Source organism: Camelus ferus, chromosome 11 (assembly GCF_009834535.1).
Source record: "Camelus ferus isolate YT-003-E chromosome 11, BCGSAC_Cfer_1.0, whole genome shotgun sequence".
NCBI lineage: Eukaryota > Metazoa > Chordata > Mammalia > Artiodactyla > Camelidae > Camelus > Camelus ferus.
Window position 1 is genome coordinate 6,936,784 of NC_045706.1, and position 22,198 is coordinate 6,958,981.

General features: G+C 56.1%; 1 protein-coding gene across 4 annotated transcripts in view; it reads left to right on the plus strand.

Moving 5' to 3' along the window:
• Positions 1-22,198, plus strand: part of FAM53B (family with sequence similarity 53 member B) — a 110,577-nt gene that overhangs the window by 58,205 nt on the left and 30,174 nt on the right. Inside the window, exon 5 of one of the 4 annotated variants that reach the window (XM_032490698.1) lies at positions 4,584-5,205. The exons of the other annotated variants lie outside the window; for them this stretch is intronic. Coding sequence (XP_032346589.1) covers positions 4,584-4,778 — 195 coding nt within the window. The 3' untranslated portion in view covers positions 4,779-5,205. Of the gene's footprint in view, positions 1-4,583; positions 5,206-22,198 lie in introns of those variants that run through there. 4 annotated transcript variants of the gene reach the window in all.

Here is a 22,198-nt window from a genome sequence, read left to right on the forward strand (position 1 = left end):
CCTGTGTTTGGTTCTTTACTGGGGAATCCCAAGGATGAGAGCGTGTGATGGTGAGGCCCAGGGAGCAGGGCTGGCCCTTGTGGCTGTCCACCCAAGGACAGGTGGATATGGTGGGTAGAATGTGGCGCTCTGGGTCCTGTGTCCAGGAGGCCCTTAGGTGCTCAGGGCCACGGTTTGATTATCGTCCTTTCTAGTCTTGTTACATGAGCATCAGTCACGGCTGGGCTGGAGGGGCACGGAGGGCGGCTTGGTGAGAGGTTGGCCTTGCTCACGAGCACGTGCGCACATCTGGGCAAACAGGCTTGTCACGTCCACTCCTTTTCAGGTGGGCTCCACCACCTTCCTTCAGTGGCCAGTGCTTTTTTTCAGTCAGGCCTCCTTTTAGAATGAAAATATGGCTTCTGTCTATGGAGTTTCCTTCTCTTTCCTCTTGGTTTTCCTCCCAGCCTTGAGGTCCCCCCAGAAGAAGAGGTGCAGGTATCTCCAGTCTTGAGCACACCTGGCCCCTGAGTCCAGGCTTTCTGGCCACTTTGCTTAAGAGCCCAGGCCCTGGTCTGGGGCAGTCGGAGGACCAGCTGGTGGTGCTCCCGCCTCCCCTGGGCCGGTGGGGTTCGCCTAGGGAAGAGCCTGCAGGAGGACTGGGCAGACTCCACCCTCTGCCCTCATCTCCAGTTTCCCTTCCTTCTATCACATGGCTGCCCCAGGTGTATCCCTTGCTTTCCCCTGAGTGCTTGCCTAGCTAGACGGCGATTGAACACATTTCATGGACATTGGACAGGCGAGTGGAATTTTCCTTCTTGGAGAAATTTAAATAGGTAAAAAGGCTGGAGAGGTGACAGATTTGTTGACTTCTGAAAGGAAACCCAGAGTCTTGAGTTCTGGGTGCACGAGAAAGGGCTTCAGTTAAATTTTTAATGCTGAGCTTATTTTATTAGCTAATAAGCTAGATAGGTAATAAAAACAACTTACACGTGTTATTATATTTTACTAGCCGCAAGTTGGAATAACACCCCTGGCATCACTGGAGACATTTCCCGTCCTCACTTGGGTAGAAACCATTTAAAGATATATTGCTCGGTGGGGCTGTGCCCAGATGTATGGATTGCTCCATCAGCTCCAGGCAGGCCTCCAAGAGCCTGAGGAGGCTGCCCTGGTTCTGCCTGCCTTTCCCTGGCTGAGGCCTGGGGAGGGCAGAGTCTAGGGAGAGCGGAGAAGGGGCCCCTGGGAAGCGTGTGGGCCGAAGGGCTGCGGGCAGCGCCCTGGGGATGGGTGGACCCTGAGCTGCCCCCCTGCCAAGCCTCCAGACCCAGCCAGCCGTTTCCCGTGGGCTCTGCTTGCTTTGGCTCTCCCCCCCTCAGATGAATTATGGCCTCAGGAGATGGGCCTTGCTTCTCTAGGAGCCTTGAAAGCCAAGCCCAGGGCAACCTCTACGCATTTGAAAGGAGCCCTGAATGTAGCCTGGAACATACAGGGCCCTGTGCCTGGGCACCCCGTGAGCCGGTGTCACTGGTTTGTAGGGACCTGCTCGCGGCCAGATGGTGGCTGGTATGAGACTAACTGTCCCCAGACCTTAGCCTCCACATGGCTTTACCTGCATTTGCAGCTGCTGGGAAACGAGTGGGTCTGCAAGTCTGGAAAGGTTGGCTTGTGTCGAGAGTTGGCACTGCTCCGTGTGTCCTCCAGCTGGGTGGTGGACTCTCTGTCTTGTGGGTCTTTTGATCTTGGTTTATATAGTCTCCTACCTGGGAGGAGGGCTTTCCACATGAGCATCGTCAGCAAGGTGCCCCTGTGTGCGTGGGCTCTGGGCTCAGGTGCATGAGAGACTTGGGCTGAAGGTGCAGAGTGAGTGCCTTCTCGGTCAGCCCTTTGGGGTGACGGGAGTTCTGATAAACCCTGGCTTCCAGAGGCACTGACCGGGGCTGGGATCCCCCGGGGTCGGTGTGAGCCCCAGCGGCACCCCGAGAGTGGCTGGTAGTCAGAGTCTCCCCAAACTTCCAGCAGAAAAGAGACCAGGGAAAGACCCCTGAGTCAGACTGGCAGAGGAGGCCAGCCCCTCTGAGGTCCTGGGCCCTGCCTCCTGCACACAGGGGGCAAGGGCACTGGGGTGGGCCCTGCTCTGAGGCTGCCTCTCACCCCTCCCTGGACCCTCTCCTCTGGGTGCCGTGTCACCTTCTTGAGCAAGCAGCCCCCGGAGGGTACAGGCCAGGCCTGCAAAAAGGGTCTTTATCACTTCAAGCAGCCATTCCCCACCTTTTGACTTGAAAACTTTTTTATTAAGTTAGTAGTTGATATTCATTGCAAAGCATTAAAACTTACAAAAAAAAAAAAAAAGCTAGAAGCAGAGGGTGGGAGAGGTACATGTGACCTCAGGCTGTGTCCATCCTGGCCCCTCCTGAGGAAATAGGCCCTTCTGGAACATGGTCTTCACCTTTAGATCTGCATCTGGGGGTATATTGATCAATCAGAAGGCCTCAGAGATGGTGCAGGAGGCTGACAGCCCTGTGCAAACTGCTTAACATCTCTGTGCAGCAGATAATACTACCACTGCCACCACCATCATCAACGTAGGGCTGTTGGGAGGAATAGGGGAGAATGTGTGCATGCGTGTGCATATGTTGTACAAGTGCGTTCACGTGTCCGTGTGTGTGCATGTATGTGTACGTGTATATCTATGTGTGGATGTGCATGTATAAATGTGTGTGTCCGTAATATCTGTTGATATGTGTATGTATCTTCATCTACACACACACTCACATGTGCACACTTCATCTAGTGCACAGACTGGCCCAGCGAGAGCTGACAGTTACTGGCTGTTGTGACAACTACAGGAATTGGGAGGGAGGGCGTGGGCTCATTCTGGGCGACTCCAGAGGCAGAACTGGGCCTCGAGGGTGACATTCTGAAGACGCCCCTTTTCTTTATTTGTCCATCGTTTCCTTCTGTATTTAGCCCCCCTTTTCTGTCCTTGCCATTTACTTCTTCTTGTTGGTTCCTCTTCTTGCCTCATCCTTTTCTTTTGAAAATGGAAAGGAGGCCTGCCCTATGGCTCTGCTGAGCCTGTGGTGAACTCGGGCTTGAAACAGGGGATTGTGAAATGGTGACAGAATCAGAATCGCCACCTGCCAGAGGAGGCCGGGTGAGCGTTCTTGTCTCATGTCTGTCACCCGTGGAACCAGGGTGGAAGTGGCCCCAGGAGTCCACCAGACGCCCCTCCAGATGTCCTGACCTCCCCAGCCTTGTCTCTGGGGCACCGGTGTCCAGCTGGTGGCCACAGCGGCTCTTGTCTCTCACAGCAGTGAGGCCACCGACACACAGTGCCCGGGAAGGGGTTAGAAATTGTTTTTTGGTCTCCTTAAAACCCGAGTGCCTAGCTCACGGGCAGGGAGCTGGGTCCTGAGTGAGGGAGGGTGACTGCACGGAGGAGAGCCCTGTGGGGAGGGATGACGCAAGGACCTGGCTCAGAAAGGCCCTCCCTCCCTGTAGCTGCATCTGCGAGCACTGGGTCCGCAGAGCAAGATGCCTGAAGGCGGCCCGGGGTCAGCCTTGCCCCATGCAGCCGGTTCTGACCCTGCTGACCTCCTGGCAGCTTTCCTTGCATGGTCTGTCGAGGCTCCTCCGGCCTGGTGTTTTATGTTAAACCACAGCCGCCTCCCTTTTGCAAAATGACAGCATGTGTCCTCGAGGGCAGGGCGCAGCCTGAGGGTGCGAGTGGTTTATGAGCGGGACTTTCACTGACATTATTAGTTACTGCTTTTTCGAGACCTGGTTCAACCACCAAGCATTGGTTGACTCCGGGCGAGATCTGGGCTGTGCGTGGCCATTTAGACACGGATCATGTGCGTGGGGGCCAAGATTTCAGAAGAAGCAACAATTAAAGATTACCATGAATGCCATGCCCCTGGGTGTCACAGTCCTTGCTGTATTTTTAACTCCAAGCCGGTCAGTTTGAAAGAGCAACAAATTGTATTTCTCAACAGTGCTTCAGACAGAAGGGAGACATTTGTGAGGAGGGGTCGGGATGCTGAAACAGAGGTTTGATTGATTGCAGCTGCCCACACACTGAGTCCCTGAACCTCCCAGAGCAGGCCTCAGAACAGGCAGCAACTGTTGTGTTAGCAGATGTCGGAGGGGCCCACGAAAGCTGGCCGGGTGCAGTTTGGGGTAGGAAAGAAGCGTGAGGTAGAAACTACACAGAGAGCTGTGGTCCAGCGGATGTGTCCAGGAGAGGGGGCTGGCCAGGGCGGCGGGGGCTCCAGTGGGTGAGGGGGGTCGATGCAGGAAGTCATCAGAAGGCTTGTCACCGATGCTCGTCAATAACTCGTGCCTCTCTGCTGGCAAGGTCGTCCCTGGGTGAGGCTCCCTCTGGTCAGCCTCCTGCTCTGTGTGCCAGGGGTAGGGGGTGGGGGACTGGCTTTAATGAGGGGTGGGCCCCCCAGCCACCGTGGGGTGACCCTCACTGGCTGCACTCCCTTCTCAGGCAGCCCTGGCCGCTGCAGGCCAGCTTTGCTTTCCCTGGGCTGGGTCCCTGGGCTCAGGCCCGGCGTACCCAAGCCTTTATGACCTTCTGTGCCCTCTGCCAGCAGCCGGCCACCTCACTTGCTCCGGTTCCTGCCGCCCTGCACCCTGAGCACCCTTCCTGCTGGCCTAGGGAACTGTGTTGGCAGCTAGCAGAGGAATTCAGAGGTGCATCGCCCTTTGCCGCACAGAACGCAGACGGATGTGAGGATCTCTGCCGGGTAGTCGTGGAAAGCCCTGGAATTCCAACCGGGGTGAAATGAATGCTAAATAAAAGTAAAGGCAAAAACCACGATAGGCCCATGCGGATCGTTGCTTCTGATGAGGAAACAGGATGGGCTTGAGCAAAGATGCCTCTAAGACCTGGGCCCTCAGCCCGTGGATGCCGAGCAGGGTGGCTCTTCCCAGGCTCGTGACGGACACTGCTGGTCAGTCGTGGCGCTCTCTCTGGTTGCACCCAGAGGAAGTCGTAGAACCCTCCCCTCGGCAACTAGAGCCTGCGAGTTGATCTGCCATCTCTGCTCTTGTTCCCCCCTCACTTGAGGGGAGAGTCCAGGGAGTTGGTGACTTGCCCAAAGCCACGTGGCTCCTGAGGAGGCTGGGAAGGCCAGAACCCGGGCCTCCTGACTCCGGGTTCAGTGCCCCACCTGCTGCCGTGATCCACCCCAGGCGCCCTTTCCAGGCGGCTGACAGAGGGTGTAGAGGTGAAAGTGTGAGCTCTGGAGTCGGAGGGGGCTCAGGTCCCCATTCTGCCACTTTTGAGCTGTGGGCCCTTGGGCCAGTCACCCTCTGTAAGCCTCCACATTTTCTTGTCTGTGAAATGGGAATGACAGTTCCTGTTTCTCACAGGTGAGGGGAGGAGTCGCGCAGTGTGGGTCTGCCCAGGGTGGATACTTTTACAACAGAGCCGCACCCTGCGGCCCGTCTCCTGGGTTCCAGCGGTCAGCTGGGCTCGCCGCCCCGGGACAGGCGGTGTCACTGCAAGGCGCGGATCCTGCAGCGGTGGAACAGGTGGGGCCGGGGCCGGGAGACTAGTTTCAGCCGTCTCCAGTCTTCCCTTTCTCTCAGAAAGAGGTGTGTCACTAGCACCGTGGAACCACCTGATGGGGGTTCTCATAATCTGAGGAACACCTGGATCACTCCTTGCTGTCGCCAGGCACAGCCACCAGGTTGCATAAGCTATCTGCTTAAGGTTGCTCGGATCAGGGCCGAGTGTTGACACAATAGCTTTGATCTCCTAGGGAAGAGAAAAATAGAAGGAGTTCAACTGGGGACATGCCAGGGAGGCAGCTTTTAATGCCACTTGGTGATTTTCCATGCTTTAATTGAGAGCCTTTCTGAGCTGAAGGGTGTTTGAGAAGATGTGAGGCCATGAAGCTCTGGGGGTACACAGGGTTTTCTGGAGCAGGGGCCTCTGCTTCGTGCATAAGCCAGTTGCCCAGATGGGAGCCCCTCCAGCTCCCTGTAGCAGCTCAGAGCATCTTGGCCCAAGTCTTGCACTGGGTGGTAGAGTGAATGACCAGGAACCTGGTGTGGCTGTCAGTGCCCTGCCTAGATGCTGTGTGTGCTGGGCGTCTCTGGTCCCTGGTAGCATTTAAAAGAGGCCAGGTTTCCAGAATGTTCTCACAGCACATTGGAATTGTGTGACCAGAGAAATAAGCCATTTGAGCTAATTATTAGAGTGTGGGTGGGGTGAGTGTGGGGGACGGCAAAGGTCAGAGTCAGGAAGGGGCTGGGAGGAGCCCCAGTGTGGCTGGAGCAGGGTGGGTGAGGGGGCCAGGGGGCCTGAGCACAGTGGGCCTTCTTGGTAGGTCCTCTGAAGAGGCTTGTCTTTTATCCTCAGTGCAGAGGGGCAGCAGTAGAGAGTGTTAAGCAGGGGAATGACAGCACCCCCTTCCCCCAAAGCTCCTTCAGGCTTCAGGGAGCAGCATGGACTGAGGGGTCTGGGGGAGGCGGGAGGCTGTTGGCAGACATGACGGTGAGCTAGACCAGGGCAGGGGCAGTGGACACACTGATTTCCTGTTAGGGGCTCAGACATTCTGGAGGTGCGACCAATAGGCCCAGCCAATGAGTTGATCTTGTCAATTAGCTTCCAAGTCGCCCCAGTCACAGACCTCCCTGGGCTGAGAATCCATCACCCTAATTTCCAAAGGTTTCTTTCTTTAAGTTACCTTGTTTTTAGAGTTTGCTGATTGTAAGTCCCTCTTGTTTTCCCTCCTGCAGCCCTCACTTTACCTGTATTTCTTCCTGATCTCCTTCTCAGTAGAATTGAGGTGTAGCGCGTCACCATGACTGACTTGTTTTCACAAATGTCCTTGAAACCGTCCCACCTCCGAACCCTTATTATACATGAGTGCTTTGCCAGCCCCGGCTGCCCTTTCCCACCCCGTGGAAACTCCATTCCTACCTTCCTCGTCACCCCCGTCTCCACGTGTCCGACTCCTTTGCTGAAGCTTCTCTGTCCTTCTGCACTTGACCCTGGGTCCCCCATTCTGGACTCGGCTGGAGAAGGCCGGGGCGGGCTGGGGCGCAGGAGGATTCTCTCACGGCTTTGAAGGCTTGTCGCGCTGGATCTGATCTCAGCTGTCCTGCGTCTGGTCTGTTTACAACGGCTGAGGCAGCATCTCGAGAAAATGAGGGGCCTGCAGTGGCCTCTGTGAATCTCCTAACGGAGCCCAGTGACCCCAGCCCAGCTTGGAAGGCTGCAGGAGAAGGGGAGGGGAGGATGTCAGCGTTCCCTATCTTACTCCTGCTTCCTTATTGGGGATGTCGGGCTGATGCCTCCGGGAAGGAGCTCCAGGCCCTTGGTGAGCCTGTGGGTCTGAGAGAGCCTCAGGGGGATTGGAGACAGGGAAGCATGGAGTGGGGTCACTGAGATGGACGTGTGATTAATTACGAGCCAGGCCCTGAGCCGACATGCCGGGCACCTGCCTGTGCCTTTATCCCGTGCAGACCGCTGGCTTTCCTGGGCACCCACACAGGATGAAATGAAGCCCGTTTTGCCTTTTACAAAAAGTCTCTGTTGTCCTAAGTGTAGCATCACATAGAGAGTCCGCTGTTGACAGGAGCCATTTATCTATAACATGTTTGCAGAATCAGCCATCCTTTCTTGCAGCTTCACGCCACAGTCGAGAACTAAAGAAAGCAAATGTCACGCAGGAGGGCAAGCCCTTTGCTGCCTCCCCAGGCCAGCAGGAGCTTGGTTCGACTGGACTCGGGGTGGGTGTTAGTTGCCTATTTACGGCGAGAAGGCTAACAGTGCCTCCTTTGAATGTCAGGCATAGTAGGGCCCTTGGGTAATTCCTTCTGGGGACAGGGAGGGGTAGCCTTTTCTTTTCTGTCTTGGAAAAGAAATAGTTGGTTCCAAAATATAATGCAACCGCCAGAAGCTTCATTTGTGAGCACAGCAGTGAGCTCACAGCAGTAATATGTCACTGAAGGCCACCAGGCCCTGCCCCTGCCCTGACACACTGCGGGTCCTGTAATGCGTTTAATCTTTATGGAGTGGGTGGTGGTCGTGGGGGGCTGCAGCTGTTCCCTTGCCAGAGCTCTGTGCGTGGAGAGTGGGGCAGGCCCCCTGGATCAGCTGGGGCCCTGCCAGGGGACAGAAACCACCCCATAGGTCCAGAGAGTTCAGTGTGGACAGTTGTTAACCAGGTTTCTGAAGAACCAAGAAGCCGAGATGTGAACACCAAGTGTCACGGAGGCAGCTGCTGCTGGAAGCTGCCTCCGCCTGGCTGAGGGCAGCAGTGGGAATCGGGGTCCTAACCCCTAACTATGCTGGCCTGTGCTTGTGGCAGTGGCGGGGGTTGCTTGTTCAGGGGCCCTCCCTCAGGTGTGTGGTCCCTCAGCCACCTGGGGGGAACCCTCTCCCTCCTCTTCAAGGAAGAAAATTGAGTGTTAGCTGCCTGCTTACTTGCCCAGGGGCAGAGCGGTGCCAGGAGCCCTGGCCACTCTTCAGCGCCCACGGCCCGTGGGCCACTGCCTCTCTGAAGGGCCCCTTCGGGGTGAGTTCACCACCGCTGGCGAACCGCGGGCCCAGGCGGGTCTGGGACCGGCTCTAGGCGTCGGGCTCCCTGGAGGTGAGGCGGGGACGGTGGCCTTCTCACCACTCATGGGCCGCTTTGACCAGAATGGCCTCAGGAAGCATAGGTGTTATTTATTGTACCCGCTGGGCCCACACCCTGATGAAGTAGCCTTGAAGTTCTAATGTCAGACTGCCTGAACAGGCTCATCCTTCTAGCCCTTGGACAGACTTCGCATTTCTTGAGCTGTGAGTTTTCTGCTTTGTAAACCAGGGCACCGGGGGCTCATAGGAGCCCCGTGGTTTGGCACCAGGGCCTCCCTGGAGATTGCTTCAGCTCTGCCCGAGCAGTGCGGCCAGCTGTCCTGTCCCAGGTCCGTCCATCATACACGGCTGGAGCACAAGGCGGAGCCGCCCTGCAGTTTGCTCTGCTGCGCCGTGGGGCGGCGCCCGGGAAGTATCAGTCACGTTCTGCAGATGGACGTAGCCACAATCTGGAGTAATCCTTTTAGTGCCCAACCCAGAGCCTTTGATGCCCATTTTTGTGATTTACTGGAAGATCTCTAAGCCCCTGGCCCCTGCCATCCCCCCTCATCCTGAGTGGCTCGTCTTGGCAGGTAGGAGAGGGGGTCACAGCCAGTCCTGCACTTGCCCAAGCCCAGGGCCTGGCCGCACCCCCCTAACCCCGAGCCAGGCTGTTCTGGATGCAGGCCCTGGGCCCTCGTCTCCTTTCCCTCCTGGAGTCCTGCTCTCCCTCCGAAATGATGGGCACGCCTGGGCGTCGGGGGAGGAGGTGCGAGGAGTGGGCCTGTGTGTCCCGGCAGGAAGATCCCTAGCAAAGCCCTCACTGGGCTGACTTGACAAATAAGGGGCAAGTTGGCGTTGAGGGTCTGCTGTGCAGGCGGCCCGGCCAGACCAGGGCTGTGCTCATGCTCACATGAGGGGCTCTCCTCGCCCTATCACCCCAGACTTCTTGTCTGCCTCTTTCTCATGTGGGAACCCCTGGGAGATAATGAGACTGGGGAGGGCCCTCGTGGGTCGTCTGGCTTGTCTTCTCTTGTCCTGCCATTCTGTCTTGGAGCATCATGTGTCCCCTGTGGAAGGACGGATCCTGCCCGGGGCTCAGTGCTGTGGTCCAGTCATCCAGATGCTTCTAACTGCTTCCAACTCTGGGCCAGGACAGCCTCCCCGTAGCCCCTTGATAGTGGGGACCAGCTTTAAGCAGGCCTAATCCACCTAGAGAAGTTCCGTCTCACTGTAGTCTGAAACAGTGTTGCACAGTGGAATTTTCCGAGAGTAGATGGCAAATACAAATGGGAACGAGTATGCAGGCGGGGAGCCAGTGGATGAAAAGACCCTCTTCTGTGGGGACAAAGCCACCTGGGCGGAAGCGGCCCAGCGCAGTGTGTTTGGGGCAGGCGTTGTAGCAGATGTGGGCTGATTGTGCAGCTTTCCCCATTTGGCAAGAGAAAGGAGATGGCACCTGAAATGGTGTGAGGTTGTCACTCAGCAGAGACGCCAGAACTTCAGCATGATGCAGCTGGGGAAGCTATGGGCAAATACGTGCGCCCGCGTCTGCCCCAAAGCTAGGACGGCAGGAAGTGGAGAGGTGGGCCTGGCCTGGGTCCCTCCTGGGAGGGCTCTGGGCTCCAGGGCCAGATGGGCCTGGCATGGAGTGTTGGTGTACCACTCACCAGCTGGGTGGCACTGGGCAAGTCACTGTCCCTCTCTGGGCCTGTGTGTCCTCTTCTGCGTGATGTGAGGATTGAACTTGTGAGAGCACAAGGAGCAGGCCTGGCGCACGGTGTGCACTCGGGGAACCGTGGCCCTGGGATGGATGTTGTCACCATTATCATCATTATGATTTTTTTGACTTATTATTATTTGTGACCTTGAAGTCATTGTTCTTAGCGTGATGGAGAGCCCAGTGAAGGAAGCAGCACTCTGCCTGGAGGCCTGAGGAAGGGCTGGGAGGCTGGAGCAGAGGGTGGGGAGTGCCGGGCGCTCCCCTACTCCACCCTCAAGTGGCCCTGCCCAGCCCTGGGGACCCAGGGGGCTCAGGGGGTGGCCTCTGACCACACAGGTGGCATGAGAGGCAGCAGCTGTGGGGCTGCTGACTGTTGGCAAGGGAGGTGGCAGCACATTTGCAGAAGGAACTCATCTATTGAACGTTCTCCTCAAAACAGCCCTGTGCGTGCATCATATCCATTTTAGAGGAGGTGACTGAGTCATGCAGTGGAAACAGATGTGAACTACAGAAATTTATATTTTCTAGCAGCCACAGTTAAAAAGAAAAAAGGAACGGGTGAAATTAATTTAATAATATCTTTTATTTAACACTGTCATTTCAACATGCAATCAATAGAAATCAATCATTAATGAGATACGTGCTTTTTTATACGAAGTTTCCAAGGTCGGGGCGTGTGTTACATTTGTAGCGCATCTCAGTTTAGACTGGCCACATTTCCAGTGCTTAGTGGCTTCACGTGGCTGGTGGCTCCTGTAGTGGACGGTGTGTTTGCCCAAGGTCACATTGCATTAAGTGGCTGAGCCGTCAGCCCCTGGAGCTCACAGCACAGGAAGGCAGGTAGGGAGGCTCTGGGTGTGGATATGAGGGGTGGGACCAGGACTCAGCCGTGGTTTGAGTGGCTCGGCTCTGCCACTTACTCAGACCCTGTCCTGCGCGAGGCCCTAGTGCCGGCCAGTAAAGGAGGGGCTGGCGAGAGGCCCTGCTCTGACGTGCGGGTTCCGCAGGGCTTGCTCTCTCTACCCGAGGACCAGCGTCAGGGAAGAGCAAGCCTGGGAGGCCTGAGTGATGGACTATTTGGAAGCTCTCTCACGGAACCTGGACATCCTGGTCACCTGCTGTGGCCCCTGTGGTCGGGGAGGGGAAGGGGTCGCCCTTATTCTGAGAGCCCACTTTCTTCTCTAGGGAGTTCTTTTCCTACTAAAGTTACTGGACATCTTCAGCCCCACTTTGCTTCATGTTCCTGGTGTGTGGCCAGGGCAGGGCTGGGGGAGAGGGGGTGGCAGTAGCTGGGGTGTAACGAGGAAGCAAGGCTGGCTCTTCTCGTGGTGTCTGGGTGGGGATACCGAGATAGGCTTTGTGGTGCCACAAGCCCTGGGTCACTTCTCCGTGCCGCCGTCCTGCACTCGATGACTGGGTGGTGCATTTGTACCCACACGTCCCCTGAGCAAGCACGTGAGCCAGGCCCTGCACAGCTGACCAGTTCTAGGCCCTGCCCTTGGTGGTGGGCCACGCGTCACCCAGAACTCGAGCAATGAGCTTGATCCCAGAGCAGAGCCAGGGCAGATGTGGAACAGCCGAGGCAGAATGTTGTTCCAGAGCTGTCCTGTCCTTGGGGCATGGCAGCCTCCTAGCCACAGTTTTTTCTGGAAAGTTCTATGTGTGGTTCTAGTTTGTGCCCCCTGCCAGGAGAGACTTACAGGAAGGTGGGGCCTACAGCTGCAACAGCCCGGGAACTTCAAGCATAACCCCGCTCACCACAGGAACCTTCTGGGCCCTCAGACTCCAGGCAGCAACGACGCTGTGAGCTGGTTCAAATCAGCATGTATTGATTGAGTACCACCTGTGTACAACTGCCTGAACCGGGGCCGCATGGGAGACCAGCGTGCGTGAGACCCTGTCCTTACCTTTAAGGAGCTTGCAGGTGACAGAGGGGTCGGGTGGGAGCACTGCGTCAGTGCCGCCAGCTCCAAGCCGATGGAGTGGTCGTGTCCTCCGAGGATCTGGACTCGTCCCTCCATTCGGCCACCGCTTACCAAGCACCGGCTGTGTGTCAGCCCCTGTGGGCTCCCAGGCTGCAGCAGTAGACAGGACCATCAGCTCTGGCCTTCTGGAGGCCGCAACATGGACACATCGTCACACGGAAACCTGGGCAGTGTGACCAGCACTCGCAGCTCTGCCCTCTGAGCCTCGTTCTCCTTACCTGTTAGGTAGGATCCAAGGTGGCCGTTGCTGGGGTTCAGTAAGAAGATGAAGGTGGGACAGACACGCACTGACACTTGGTGCCCTCGCCGGAGCGTTCCGGGAGTCTGGCAGCGGGGACCATGGGCACTTGGTGGGTTCTCCCTGACGTGTGCAGGGCTCGGCCCCTTTGCGGGGGTGCAGAGAAGCTCTGTGGTGGGCCTGGGCATGGTGCGCCAGCCACAGCTCAGGCTGCTGCCTCAGCTGGAGTGGAGAGGAGAGACATGGCAGAAAGATGATCCCAGGACAGGAAGCTAACCTGTTTGGCTGGATCGTGGCTGGGATGGAGTGTGACAGGCCTGAGAGCCAGCTGGAGAGTTGGGGCCTTATTCTGTGCGCAGTGGGGAGCCAAGGACAGGATGAACAGGGTGGTGGGGTTTGGAACCTGAGTCTGGCTCAGGGGCAGGGGTGCAGGGAGCACCCCAGGGCAGGGAGAGAAGGCTGTGTTCCTATATCTGGTGGCCCTCGGTGGAGAAGGCGGGGCTGGGAGCCATGCAGGCTGAACCGCTTGGGCCCAGAGACTTCAGGGAATTCCTTGCCTGGTTCCTGCAGGCCTGTAGGTCTAGGGCTTGGTGCAGACTGGGCGGGGGTGCCTGCTGGCTGACTTGACCCCTGTGAGGCCCCTCAGGTGAGCGGTCCCTCTCCCTCAGCAGACAGGGAAGTTAATCAGGAAAAAAGAGGATGACCAAGTTTGTCCTTAAGGAAGTGAACTGAGTCAGAAATGGCTTCCTTTTTCCCTCTTAAGAGCCGAGAAAGCCGGAGGCCACACTCCTGAGCAGTGAGACCATGGGGCCTTCTGCCTTGGTTTGGGTCACCTGCCTGGTCATCCTGCTGCCCACACTGTCCCTTCTCTTCAGGAATGAGGACAGCTTGGTTCATGTTGAGATCCCTTCACCAGAGCCCTCCACCTCATGTGGCCTGGGTCCCACTCCTTGAAACTTTGGTCAACATGTAAATGATAACACTGATGACCCTTGCCACGTGTGGCAGTGCACTTACACTGGGCCTGTGTGTCCCCATGCTCCCTTGCATTCTGGACCAGGGATAAGGCTTGTGTTTGTGTAGTTACATGTTGTCTTTATTACAATCCTGGAAAGTGAGGATTGCTGTTCCCATTTTGCAGAAGAAGAAACTGAGGTTCAGAGTGGCAGCCAAGCTCATATGGCTGGGTGTGGCAGGGCTCTGAGGTCCAGGCTTGTTCTACTCCTTGTCGGGGGTCCAAGGCAGGCCTTGGGGTACCAGGCCCATGCCATCATCTCAGGTGTCCACACAGGGGTCAGGGGCAGTGGAGGCAGGGGTCATGGAGCTGAGGATTGGCTAGGAGCGAGTCTTCCCTCCTTGGCTATGGTGGGTCCTTGGTGGGATAGATCGGACCTGGACACGTAAGGCTCTGAGGACAGAAAAGTGGCTAGGCTCAGGGGTAAGTACCCAGTCTTGGGGTGGCAGCTGGGATTTCATGTAACATCACCAGGAAAGCCCGATCTGGTCCCTGCTCTGCCAGCTGTTGGAGCTGTCTAGACTGTCTGAAGTGACAGTTGTCACCATTCTGGATGAAGTAGGCTAAAATTGGATTATTACCGAAATCTGAAACTTCAGGTCGAAGTCATGGCACTGAGCAAGTGCCTAAGTGGGGGCACTAATGGTGGCCTTGATGAAGCCCAGGGACCTGCATGAGGAGCCCCAGGCTTTTGAAGCAGTGCCTGAGGCTCAGCACGAGGGGCCGGAATGGAGGAAATGAAGGGCACCTCCCTTCACGGACCTTCCCGACTGCCCGGGCCCTAGAGAGACCCTGCCGTGTAGGCTTGGCCCAGAGCTGGCCAGCAGGGAAAAGGAAAATGCAGGCCGAGCATGGGTCTCACCCCAGGTTGCGGAATCCTTGTTGGGCCTCTTTGGAGGCTGGACGTCCAGGGCAGCTGGACTTGCCTTCGTTCTAGTCCGCTGGTCCCCTCTCTTCTTCCTCTGTGGTTTTAGGTGGGACAGAGAGGAGCCACGAGCCCCTCTCTGCCTGGGCCTCCCCTGACCCTCAGCCCTGTGCCTGTGCTGGGAGGGGCGGGAGAGGCCACGCTTGTCACAGAGCAGGACCTTGGGGGATCCAAGGCCCAGCGTCTGTTGAATTCTATATAGGATGTTACTTACCGTTTTATAATGATAGATTCAATATTCTAACTAGATCTCTGCCGAGGAGGCCCCTGGGGGTTCAGTGGAACTCTGTAGTTGTGGCCAGTGTCTTCCAGGAGTGGTGACAGCCATCACCTCAAACCATGTAGCTCAGAGTCGGGAAACCACTGTTAGCCTTTTTTGCAAATAAAGCTTGAGTGGCACACAGCCTTGCCTGTTTGTGTACTGTTCCCTGCGGCTGCTTTCGCGCTACCAGAGAGACACGTGGTTCTCAAAGCTGAGAATGTTTACTGTCGGGCCTTTTAAGAGAATTTTACCAGCCCCTAATATAGATGGCCCCGTGCCTCAGTTTCTCCATTTGGAAAGCAACTTGAATTTGTCTGCCGATTTCTCAGAGAGCAAGTCCTAGAAAGGGCTGGGCACCGTGATCCTGACGGTCAGGAATGTGGGGGTGATGTCACGTGGCCTGCCTAATTGTCTCAGGCTCTGCCGAGCCCAGCCTGGGCCCCTTTGCGGCTCTCCTGCGCTCCTCAATTGGCAAATGAGGAGGAGGTGCTGGCGGGAGCTGCCGGAGCCTGAGTTCTGGCTCACCGGGGCCCTGGTGCCAGGAGTTGCTCCACGTATCTCAGGGCACAAATGCACGATGCCTTTTTAAAATGAAACCGTGTTCTCCCAGCGGCCTTGCTCTGGAAGCGTTTGCTGGATTGCCTGTCCAGTCCCAGTGTAGCCATCCTTGGAGAATGTGGGCCAAAGTAAGGAGTGTTCCTTTCCTTCTGATTTCACTTCCTCCCTTAATTTTCTCCTGTGCCTCGAAGAATTTTGGTAGGGCTGTTCCACCCAGGACAGTAGAACAAAACTCAGACCCAAACTGCAGGGGCGGCCCCGGGGGTTCTCATCATTCAAGACCAACCCCTAGAGAGTTCACCCTGGCCAGGGATCCAGAGGTCTCTCTGCTGGCCAGATGCGTTCCAGCCCCCGAGGCGGACAACCAACTCGGAAGTTGCTAGAGGATATTAACTTTGTGGTAACAGAACTTGGCCCGACGAGGTGGTTTTGGAACAGCATTGTGAAAATAAGGGTGGGATGGTTGGCTCTGACGTTTAAAAGCCTCAGATGGCCGTGGTTTTTATCCTGCTCTCCACCTCGGACTCAGTCAACAGAGGCCGGCCTGTCCCAGGCCTGAGGCCGCCCCACGCCTGAGAAATCCGCAGGCACCAGAGCCAGGAGGCCGCGGCCCGCGGCCCAGGAATGTGGTCGGAAAGTTCTTAGTACAACCAAGAGCCACTTCCACCAGTGCTGTTGGCGTGGGCCCTGCTCAGAAGCTGGCGATGGGAGACAGGAGTGAGGGGTGAGGGGAGAGTGAGCCAGTGCGCGCCTCCCTCTAGAGTGAGCCGCCCCACTGGGGATCCTCTCCTTCCCACCTCGTCCGCGGGGGCAGCCGTACCCCGGGCACCCCTGCGCAGACATGAAGGATATCTGCGGCCAAGGAGCAGGAAGACTTTTTGCTGCTTGGGGGTTGAGGGGTGGATCACAATTTTCCAAAGGAGAATTTTAGCTTCACCGGCTGTGCATATTGTCTAAGTCCTGGCAACTTAAGCTGAGCTCCAACTGGATGCACGATGCTGGGGGTTAGGGGGTGTGCATCAGCCCCAGTCCTGGCCTGGGAGAGACAGATGTGTAAGTTGTTAGCTGGGATGAGGCACGTGCTAAACTGAGGTCCCAGGAGAATTCTGGGGTCCCTGGGAGGGACCGGACGACAATATGAAATTGCAGGCGCTTCTCCAACACTCGCTGTGCGCTGGGTGCCACTCTAAATGCCTCCCGTGTCTGAGCTCACTTAATGCTCATGTCACCCCCATGAGACAGATAGTTGTCGTTACGCCGTGTTACTGCAGAGATGCAGGGACTTGATTAATAACTTGCCCCAGGCCACAGAGCCAGACCCGGCAGGTATGGGATCTGAACCCAGGCGGTTTGGCTAGGAGTGTGGTCTGAGCCAGGGCACCGCACAGACTCGGGAGGTACAGGGAGCAGGGGCTGAAGGCTGGAGATTTTCTAGGCAGAGACAGAGAGCGTGGGTGGAGGTGAAGAATGCAGCCTGGAGTCCTGCCTGTGCCCTTTACCTCCCTGCCCCACAGCCCTGCCTCTGGCCCACTCCCACGAACTCCTTCACGCCTGTCTCCTGAGGTGGGCTGTGTAGACTCTGGTTCTGCTGGGCTTGTACAGAAGGTTTTCAAAGCTCCAAGACAGTTGAACAGGTCTCATTAAGGGGAGCTTCTTGGAGCCTGAACACACCTGCGTCTCCGAGTGGGTGGAGGAGAATGCAGCATTTCACAGGCATGCGTGGGGGCTGACCCCCTGTAAAGCAGCCTTTGAGAAGCACAGTTAGCATGTTATAGGGCTGGGGTTGCGGCAGTGGGCAGGAGGGGACCCGCTGACATCTGTTCTGGGCTCTATGGCCTGGGACCCTTGCAGAGGTGACCCTGGGCTTCTGGTGCTGATATGTCCTGGGGTAGCACAGTGTGGGGCAACCTGGAAGATGGCCAGACCTCCGCATTTGCCCAGTAGGATACCCATCTACAAACACACACACCAGTGTTTTCTGCAGTTTGATGTCTAGCAAAGCCCCGTCCCCGGGCTCCTGCTAGCCTGCGCCTTTCCCCTGCACTGGACAGTCTGCTGGGTGAGGCCAGGGACTGACCTGGCTCTTTGCCTGTGGGAGGTTAAGTCACCAGTCATGAACCAGACATGTGCAGATTGTCCACCCAGTCCTGTGTTCTCCTAATCATTTATGGTTAGTGTGGCATCTGCTTTCAGTGGCCAGATTAAAAAAGGAGCAGATGGAAAGGAGACCTCAAGTCTGTCAGGAGGCTGAGGAGCAGGCTGGCTGAGAGCAAGGCCTTTGGAAGAAGACAGAACTTGGTGCAGATCTAGCTGTAGACCTTGAGCCTCAGTTTCTTCATCTGTAAAATGGGTTGATAATAGAGAGTTAAATAAGATGACATCTGTCTCACAATCAGGTTATAATTGCATATTAGCTCTCAATTCATGGCACATAGCAGTGTTTTTGTTGGAACTGGGCAAACACTTGTATATCAACTTAAGTAATTTCCAAATTCATTATTTATTGTTCTGGTTACAAAATCAATGCATACATGTGAAAAATTTAAAGTTCAGAAGGTAAAAAAATTACAGTTCAGAAATGTAAAAACACAGAAAGTGAAGTTCCTCTGACATCCACCACCAGAGATACCATCATTGAGTGTTTGGTGTAGATCCTTGCAGTCCTTTTTCTAAACAGCTTTATCACTGAATGGAGACCCTTGACACCAGTTCCAGGCCAGGAGTCCATTGATTCTGTAGGTTTAGATACCCTATGTGTGGAATGAACAAGAAATAATTCATTCCTTTAAAAGAGAGAAATGAAAGAAATACTACTCATTAAAATGAAAAAAAAAATGACCTTAGCACTGGTTTTTCACTCTATCCAATAAGAAAAGCAGACATAGTTTTAAAAAAAAAAAAGTTACCACAAAATTCTTGGCCCTATGCAAAATAGAATTGAATTCTTTTAGGCTGTTTGGTCCAAGCTCTGTGGTGAATGGGTTGATTCTCTTGTATCATGAGTTTGTAATAATGCTGTTCTCCCTTCACCATCACAGAACACAATCCATCAGCTTGGACACCACGCCTCACATGATTTAATCAGCCCCACGTCCGTTCAAGGGGCTTGTTGGCCTGGGTGCAGGAGCTGAGTTGGCCTGGTTGCACCGAGCACAACTTGGCCAGATGTTTGCAGCCAGTCCAAGCAAGAGAGTCATTTCCAATATCAGCCCTGTACCACGGACTTGGAGCAGGATTGCCAGTGGGAAGGGCCCTGCCTTTGTTTTGGTTTTGTTCTTTATGAATAGTTTGCACATGAGTCCAGGGAGCTGGTCCAGCCGCATCATTTTCTGTACATGAACCATTCCATTTTAAGGCCCAGGAACGCATGCACACCCACCATGGCCCCCGTGCTCACGCAGGACACACTGATTTGTGGGGCCTGTTGTGCTCCCACGCCGGCCCTGCACAGCCAGGGTGTGCATTTGATGTCAGAAAACCTGAATGCGCCGCCTCCAGTGTCGGCATCCCCGGTTCTCAGGCCTCGCCCTGCGCCGAGGCAGAAGCTGGCTTCCTCCCTAATTTGTTTTGTTCCCATGTAGGGCCCATGTCCAGGGGGCTCTCTGTCACCTCCTGTTCAATCCAGCAACCTTCTTTGAGGACCTACTAAGTGCTGGTGCTGTAGAGTAGGAAAAACAGATGCAAGACCCCATTCCCTTCATCCAGATGGATCCTATTCATTCTGGGGCCACTGCTGTTCAGTGTGTACCTACTGTGTGCAGGCACTGCTCTCAGCACTGAGGATATGTGTGGGGCAGGATGGCCACAGGCCCTGCTCTCCGGAAGCTTCCCTTTGTGTGGGCAGACACATAGTCAGCAGGAGCAGAGAGACCAGGTCAGAGTCATGCTCGGAAGACCAGAAGTTTGGGCAACAGGGGAGAGAGGACAAAAAGACCTCCCATGGGGAGGGGGCATGAGAGACCCCAGAGGCTGGCCGTGTTGGCTGGGGCTGGGGACGGGGTCAGGCACTGGCACTGCTAAGTGGTACCCTGGGTGGCGGTCATCACCTAGAGTGGCCAGGTGCCTCCAAGGAGGGCCATCTCCCAGAGTCCCTGCTCCCTCTCCTCACCAGCTGGTGTCCTGCAATACTGTCCTCAGAGTCTATGGGAGGGAACGTCTTGGTGGGGGAAGGTGTCAAGTTCAAGGGCCATCGTTTTCCTAGTGACTTTTGGGCCCCTTACCAGCCCAGAGGGTCTTGGTACAAACCCTGGACTCATATGGAGACTCCCAGCCTCAGACTGGGCTAGCTGTCGGGGCAGGGGGCAGGGGTGTCGCCATGGGATGGTCCTGGGGTGTGGGCACGAGATGGGGGCTGACTGTCCTTGAGCTTCTCAGCAGCCCTGTCACGTAAACATGACAGGTCATGGTGGGCAGCCCACCCTGTCTGTCTGGGAGCACCCAGGGTGGCAGTGCAGTTATGAATGGGTGGCTGGACTGAGGGCCTGGCGGAGTAGTCCCAGGCCCTGCAGCTCGTATTCCATGCCACCATCAGCAAGCACGTGATTTCCCAGACCTCTGTGTGCCTTGGGCTCAGGTAACCTGGGCTCTGTTTGGGGCCTTTGGCTCATGTCAATCTTGACTATTGGCAGAGTGATCGCTGTGCCCTTCCTGTGTGTCTTCCTTTTAAAAGAAGCCAGATGACCTGCTGTGAACCTGCCCTTGTGGCTCCTCAGGCCAACCGTGGATGGGGAGTGGGCACCCAGGGCTCCTATGACATGGCTGGCTCGCAGACCCGCGAAGTCCAGAGCGGAGAGCATCATGTCAGAGCTGCAGGAAGGCTGAGCCACCTGCAGCCCCACCCAAAACGCACTGCCCCGTCAGCACTGACCGTTCTGGTAACGGAAGGGAGCGAGTTCCTGCCATCCCTTCTTTGCCAGGTTGGGAAGGAGGCTGCTCCTGCACGTGACCGGACTGGAGCTTTTCCCCCCAGGCTGCTCAGAGATGGAGTCTGCCTTCCAGTAACTCGCTTCTGTTTGTTCTGCTCTAAGTGGAAAATGAGCTCTCACCACCCTGCCGCCCCTACTGCCGTCCTCACACCTGCCAGGGACCAGAGCCCTGGCCGCAGGAGCGCCCTTCCTTCCCGTCCTCCCTGTGTGGCAGCCAATCAGAAATGCCCCTTTCCCGGAGACTGTGTTCCACTGCAGCCCCGTTCTGGTCCCGGTGTGGAAGGCATCACTGCTCAGACCCAGTGGTTAGGAGGGCCAGGCAGGCCCAAGGCTTCAGGTCCTTTGTTCCAAGATCTTTTCCTGACCACCTTAGTGCTGGATGCCAGGCACAGCATTTAGCTCACAGCATGTTTATCATTTAATGCTTCATAATTATTTCCTTTGATAATGATATGACGTGAGCCTTTTTCTTTAGGATTACACCCAGGAGTTTCCATTCTTTCCAAATAAGGGAGATGCGGCAGCCTAGCTAGTGCCTGGCATCCTGTGAGTGCCTTAACGGCTCTAAGCGTTCATCCTTCCTGCGTCCACAGAGTGACCTGACAGGCTGAGGCCTGGGAAGGGTGCTGACTGGAACTGCCAGAAGCCTGCCAGGTGGAACCCGGCCCCTGCGGTTTGCCAGCTGAGCCTCTGGCCAGTGCTGGTGAGTGTAAAAACGTAAGCCGGAGAATCCAGCCGGCTCTGGTCCTGAACTGGACAGCAGGTATCCCACCTGGCGTGGCCTGGACCCCTCCCATCCGTCCTACACATTAGAGTCACAAAGTGCATTCATGCAGCTTGTCGCGTTTCTTCCTCCTGGGATCCCTCTGAGATGGGCTCTGCTGACCCAACTTTTACATGAGAAGAGTGAGGCTCAGGGGTAGGGCCTGCCCAAGGCCACACCATGAGGAAGTGGCTGCACAGAGGGCATGGAGCCCAGGTCTGTCTGGCTCCTGGCCTGATGCTGTCACCTTAGTGATGGACCCACAGCCCATCCATCCTTGGCTATATTGGCAGAACCACTCGAAAGTAGAGGCTGGAGAGAGACGCCTGGCTGCCTGGGCCCCGGGGGTGCCCAGCTGTCTCTGGTTCCAAAGACGCCCCTGTTCAGTCAGCATCGGAGTCTCCAAGCAGGGCCCTTCTGCCAGCCCCTGCCGTGCCCACCCTTCTTGGCCTAGAGGAAGCCAGCCGCCCCGGCCTCAGGCACAGCTCTTTACAAAATCTGGAAATATCCTTTCCTGGCCACGAGCTTGGGGCTTCATCAGAGAAACTCACCGAAGCCTGTGTGAGCTGGAAGGGGGCTTCACTCCCCAAAGTGGACATAGAAATTATCAGCCAAAGTAGCTTCAAAGAGCAAAACAGGAGAGTGTGTTTGGGATACTGGGGGTGCAGACAGGCAGCCCCCAAGGCTCCTTTCAGCTGAGTTTTCTGCAGGGCCCTGGGGACCCTATTGGAAAGTACTGTCCTGGCTTCATGGGCTCATGGCTCCTCTTAGAGCTGCCAGCAGAGTCTCCTGGCAGAGGCACTGGGTGCCCCTTGGGAAGACAAGCCTGTTCATCTGCAGTCCCTTGGAAGTATTTGGTTGGTAGAGGCCACACCCACACAAGGCGTCCTGTGCCGGTGTGCAGCCATGGGCTGGAGGGAGACAGGAGGGGCCTGAGGCCAGGGGACTCGCCTGCAAATCTCAGCTGGAAAGAACATGTCTCCTCTCAGTGGCGGAGTGTTCCCCTGGGATTCCTCTGCTCTCCACATTGAGGAAATGGGCCCCGAGCTGGGGACCAGGGAGGGCAGGGGAACACTGCAGTTTCGGCCCTACGCCGCAGTATTTGTCCACAGCTGTGTGACCACAAACTATTCCTTCCCACTCGCACTGGACTCCTGATATTAACCATGGTGCCCAGAAACACCAAACATCACTGGCCTCCTTCGATTCCTTGACTGTGCAGGTGAAGCCATTAAGGCCCA